Below are 6,000 nucleotides of genomic sequence, written 5' to 3'. Positions count from 1 at the left end.
AAGTAATAATCTGGAACTTACAGTAATGTTGCTATTGTGCTTTGGATCACTGACCCAAAACAGTGTAATAGCTTCTTGTGAGAGCTAGAAAGGACTCGTAGGCAATGCTTGCCCATGCTTACTGGCATTGCACTTGGGTTAAGGACTTGAATCTAAAAGGTGTTGGCCTACATCCAGAAAAGCACTTAAATGTGTTCAGCTTCAATGAAGCCTGTGAGACCTGGTCTGGATTTCAGTGAGACTGTCTGCATGCTTGTTTAGCATTAAGCACACACTCAAGTAGGCAGGTAAGCCAGGCCCAGAGCATCCAGCTCTCTGTGCCCTACTGGGTCAGTTCATATGTTAAACCTCTACGGTAAAAACAAATAAAAATACAACAACAGGCCCCTGGATTTCTGTCCTTATGCTTCAGCTGCACGTACCAGTGAGGAGTCCCACCATCCATACCAATGCAACAGCCTTCCTTTGTTAGGCTAGTTGACATACCATCATGCTTTTCTCAGTACACATTTAGGATCAGTTCTTTATACCTGGCATAGGGAGGATAACTGTCCCCCATCAGCCCCCAGTTTTCCCATGGTGTGCCCTCTGCAGCACAGGTGGCAATCCCAGCCCTTCTTGCTGCTGGAGGTGTGTTGGCCCTCACACAGTCATGAGGCTTGAGCATAAAAACAAGCTACAGCCTGAGAGAATACCATGCAGTGACCACGCAGGGAGTCCTTTTTTCTTCTTGGGAGCCAACTGTTGCCATATGCTTTTCCAGGGTAGGCAAGCAAGCAGCTTCAAGTCAGATGATGGTTGCAGATGAAACAGCCCACAGAATAGTTTTGCTTCTTCTCTGTCCTCGTAAGGTGCTTGCAGACTGAAAGGAGCGTTTGGTATAAGGAAGTGCTTTAGTGCCATAGGTGCAGGTCTACTGGAGACTTCACCCAGGCCCGTGGTTCCCTGGATACCATCTCAGGGCTCTCTCAGGTTGACAACAGAGGCTTGCCAGGGTGAAGGGTACCTGAAGGTGAACTAATGGATGCCCCACCAGCCGGGCTTGAACACGTATGGCAAATCCACATGCCAGGAAAGTCTTACACATAAATGCTGCGTCTTGGCACGATTCCCACCAGGGGTATTTTCTGTAATTGAAGCTTGAGCCAGCAGGTCTGATGATGCTGCAGTACCCATCACATGTACATACAATTTTCTTTTATATTTTTAAATATTCATCTACTTTTTTTCTTTTTGTAGAAAGGCAGTTTGTAAGATTTACATTGTACATAACAGGGAAGTGAATAATACCAGCACTTATGGTTCCTTTTTGTTATGTTTTGAAGACAGCATAGTAGTTCAGGTAGAATTTAACTGCTACGGTCTGTGAAACCTAAAATGCAAGGGAGGGAAAAAGAAAGAAAGAAGTAGTAAGATAATATTTTCACATGTATGGTACAAATTAAAAGGAAAAAAAAAAGACCTAATTGCTACAAAATTATGCAGCTGGATTCCTGCAGTACTGACATCACCATGTTGGCACTGCAGAATTAGAACAGAGATGGAAACTTCCTTGGTTCTCACCAGACTTGCAGCTCACAGGCATTAGCAGTTAGCACTCAGATCTATCAGAAGCTTCTCTGTGTTTCTGGTAGGTCTGAAGAGAGGAACAGGGCTGAAAAGGCCACCATTTCTGCAAGAGCTCATCAGCAGGAGGCTTGTTTCATCAGCTGTGCAAATGCGTTTTTTTAGGGTTTGACTTTTTGAATGTGAGATTTTTTTGAACTAATTAATCTGTCCCACTAGGAAAGCAGCAGTGACACTCTCAGCCCAGCTTATGCCACTGCTTAATGACATGAATAGGTCATTACCTTGCTAATGATTTTATAATGGCGATTTATCTAAGTTTATTTAAGGGAATTACTCTCCTTTGTTTCAGCCTGCTCCCTTCAAGTGTGTACTTCCTGAGGCCATTTGCCAAACCAGCAAGTCCTGCTGAACTTCCAACACTTGTGCCAATCTCTATTGGAGCTGTGAGTTTGCCCGACCCAGGCCTGAATGGGTCAAAGCCATGTGGTAGCTGTCAAACATGAATGAGCACAACTCCAAGGGTAACCACTCACCCTAGCAATGGAAAAGAAGCAAAATACTGCTCTGAAACCTGTGAAAGGTAAGCAGGTAAAGAGGCCTCCTGGAAAAACTAAACTAGCCTGTAGTTTTGTGGGATGCTAAAATGCCTCAAGGTAGTCACTGGAGCTCAACTGCTTGTAGCAACATCTGCTTTTAAACAGCCTCATCCCTTGTAAGTTAGATGTGCTCAGTGAGCCAGGTGTTCCTGAAAGCCTCAGCCACTGGAGCTGACAGATCTGGCCAGATCTCATGGCTCAAAGGCAGCTGCTTGCTTGTCTTTAGCAGCACTTCATCATTACAAACCCCAGTGCATCACTGCAGCACATGACAGGAAGTGCAAGGTGTATTGTTACAGCAAGGGATACATGCATTATAAATGTGGTGAATTTTAATAAAGAATTTATACATTAAAAAAAATCCCCTAGGGCAAAAATTATTTTTCCTTAAGTGTATAATCAAAGAATAGTAGGATGCTATAGTCACAAAATAAACAAGAGAGTTTGGCAAAGCAGACTGTGATAACAAAAGAGAATAAACAGAAGGCTTACCCCTACCCTGGGCTCACTCACAAAACTCCAGCAGAGCAGATCTCCAGCAGAGATCCTTCCCCACTGGCAGCCAGCTCTTCAATAGGTCTAGGAGAGGTGCAGCCAGGCTCCCCCCGTTCTGGCACACAGCTGAATTGCCTTCACCTGTGCTCTTGTGGCTGACTCAGTGCTCGCCTCAGGTGGTCAATCAGAGGTTCAGGCTGTGACTCAGCAGCTCCCATACACTTAAGCTTTTCTGTATTTTTCTTCAAAACCTTAACTGCAACTGTTATGACCACCACCCATCTGATGAATACATCAGTGTGCTATCAGCTCTGTCTGGGCTGAAACCAGGACACAGGGAGGGCACAGTGCAGTGCTGACTCCAGTGATGGCAAATAATTGCATTCAGATACATTGGCTTAGCCATGGTCCTGCGAACAGCAAAAAATACTCAGCTGTGTTTTCTGTTTTGATAAAGGAACTTGAGAATAAGCTTCAAGATTAAAAAAAATAACGTCAGTTTTTTTTTCATATATTTGTGGCTCCCTTTTCAGTCAACATAAATACATTAGAACTGCAGATTTTCAAATGGAATGTATAGAGTTGTAATCACACATTCAGCTCAAATGAAAATCTGATCATGTCTCATCACCAGACTTCTATAAACCCTCTCTTACCGGAGAAATAGCCCTCGCTTCACAACCAGACCTTATTCATATCATTGCTCTTTGGCACTACGTACAGTTGTGAGTAAATATTCCCCTTCTGCATGGCCAATGCAAGATGTAGATGACAGTACTGAGAATGTGCACTCATTCATCCCTTTCTATGTACTTACTCAGTGAGAGTTCCCTGTCCTTCTCTTCAATGCTATTTACCCTTGATAGCAGCAGAACTGACACCAGAGCACGATGATTTCAAACAAAAGGTTACAAAGTGAATGGTGTGTGCCTGCACACAGCCATGTAATAGGGCAGCACACGTTCATTAGTGTGTTTCTTTGACAGCCTGTAATTCTAAGTGGGGTCATGAGTTCACAGGGTGCTTGAGAAATGGTTGCTGTTTTCTATTTTGTGGAAAACAACAGTATTCATTGCTGTCCTTAAAATAATGAACTTACCTTGTTAGATGCCTACTTAATTCATGAACTTCCATTTCAGAGCTTTTAAATTCATTAAGCTCTTTACGAATGGCTGCCTGCAAAGGACAAATAAACTCATAAATGTATAAATGACAGAAATCAAAATAAGTTCACTTTGTTCTCAAAACAATATATTAGAAGTGAAATAAATAACATTATTAGAGAGAAAAAACAACAACACGTGAAAAGGAAAAGAGATAAATGTTCTAAATTGCATAAAGGGAAGAAATAAATGCTTCAGTGGGATGGATCAATTTGAAAATGCAGGCAGACAGTGCTGATACAAAAGCCAATTTCAGTTTATTAGGTAAACACTTTCATACACAAAATCCAAATTAGCATAAGTATGAGACAAAAATCATGCACCAGAGCTTCTCAAACCCTGTGCTCTGTTTCAGAGCTGGACCATGAGTAAACTTAGCGTTGGTAGATCTCACCAGAATTACATCTGAAATGTCTCTCCCCTTTATGCAGTCTTAAATTCCCTCTGGTTAAGCCACCTAATCTGGGGCTGAGCTTACTCAAGAGGGAAAGGGGCTGGCCTGGCTCCCTGCTCTTCTCTCTGCCTCAGGCCATGCCCCTTTGCTCCCATCCTCTGTTCTGACTCAATTGTTCCACATGCCAAACCCATCCAAATTCACCCTAAGTAAGTGGTTGGGTCAACTTCAGTAGGAAAACCTGTTACCTTCAGCTTCTGTGGTTTGTCCACGTGGGAAAAGAAAATGATGAGAAGGGGAATACTGAAGAAGAAGAAGAAAGGTTGACTTTGAGTGACTCAGCTTCTTGGTGGAAATGGCTCTCAGCTAAAATGGCCCTCACCCCATGCTGCAGGCTTCTGACAGTGCTGTGATATTTGTAGCATACAAGTGGGCCTCCCCATGAGCATATGGAACAGATATGCCAGGTGCCAGTGTGGCCAAGTGGTCCCATGAGCCCGAGGTGTGTGCCACTGCTGGGAACCTCAGTGGCTGGAAATGGCCACTCCAATTATGGGTACTTGTGGCTGTCAAGAACGTTTTCTTGACTGAGTCTAAACCAGGATAAAGAGCTCAAGCCCACATCAGGGCTTCCACAGCAACCACTGATCTGGTCACCAATGACCTGTGCCTGGACAAGGCCTAAATGACAGATCTTGTGAGTGTGCTCTACAGAACGAGCCTCTCGTGTTCTTCCTACACTGCTCTGCCTCTGTCTGTCAGAGCAGAGAGATGATTATGCACCAACTCAAGGGTCTACCTTCAGCAGACCATTTGCTGCTCAAGTGACTGTGAAGAAGGTCAAATGGCCTGCTACCTCCCATTGGGTTTGAAATCTATCACCTCCTGCATCTCTCAGCTGCTGGGGAGATGCAGAAGTGCCCTTCTTCCTCCAACAGTCAGATTTGGGAAAGATGAAGCCAGGCTGAACATGTCCCCATGTGACATGTTCCCCATGTCCAGAACACAGAGAGATTTACTGAGAAACAGAAAAGCCCATTACTAAACTCTACTTTTGCAATAAATTTAGTCTGTGTTGACCAATTGAAGGCAGTTATTGAATCAGAACTTTTAGAAGAAAATAATAAAATAATCTGTTATAGGATGCTGTAGCTCGTCAGGTTCCGTGGCATTGCATTGGGTTCCAATTTGACCTTCTTTTTTTTTTTTTCTCAACAGAAGATAGTGGTAGGGAAAAGAAGGTGATCTGAATGGCAGGAATTAGAACACTTCCCAGATGACCCAAACATGAATAATATGCCAGAAGGGGCATTGATACTGGGAGGACAATTATTCTTTTCTCCTGCTTTGCTGAAAAAAAGGTTTGCTTAGAGAAAAATGAGTCTTCTGATTTGTGTACTGACTCGCACATGTGTTATAAAGAAGGAAAAGTGACTTCAAAGTACTTCTCTTTCATGCTGAACTCTTCAACAGGCTACGTTTCACAGAGATATTTGATAATTGTTCTTTCCACAGACACGGGGTGAGAAAAGATCTCTCTGGTCACTTCATTTTCCCTGATGAGGTATTTCCACACCTTCTATTCAGTGCAGAGGTCTCTCAAAGACAGAAGAACTGATTAGAAATTTATTCTTTCCCTCACTTATTGGGAGAATGTAACTCCCAACAGATAGATAGGACAAGACTTCAGTCAACTGATTTAGCCAATATGGTGATGTAAAATGGGAAAAGCAAATTTAATGCCCTATATTATGGTCTGGGGACCGTCCAGAAAAAGATTTTT

The 6,000-nt window shown here is 43.1% G+C and overlaps 1 protein-coding gene across 1 annotated transcript in view; it reads right to left on the bottom strand.

Annotated features, from left to right (window-relative positions):
- Positions 1-396: 396 nt before the first annotated feature.
- The window catches only part of PHACTR1 (phosphatase and actin regulator 1), a 140,532-nt gene continuing 134,928 nt past the window's right edge, over positions 397-6,000 (bottom strand). Inside the window, 2 exon segments of the mRNA XM_042809000.1 lie at positions 397-1,372; positions 3,760-3,836. Coding sequence (XP_042664934.1) covers positions 1,357-1,372; positions 3,760-3,836 — 93 coding nt within the window. The 3' untranslated portion in view covers positions 397-1,356.

Source organism: Centrocercus urophasianus, unplaced genomic scaffold (assembly GCF_019232065.1).
Source record: "Centrocercus urophasianus isolate 14NV4802_14NV808 unplaced genomic scaffold, USGS_Curo_1.0 seq_11, whole genome shotgun sequence".
NCBI classification, from domain to species: Eukaryota; Metazoa; Chordata; class Aves; order Galliformes; family Phasianidae; genus Centrocercus; species Centrocercus urophasianus.
This window is presented reverse-complemented; position numbering and strand designations above follow the sequence as displayed.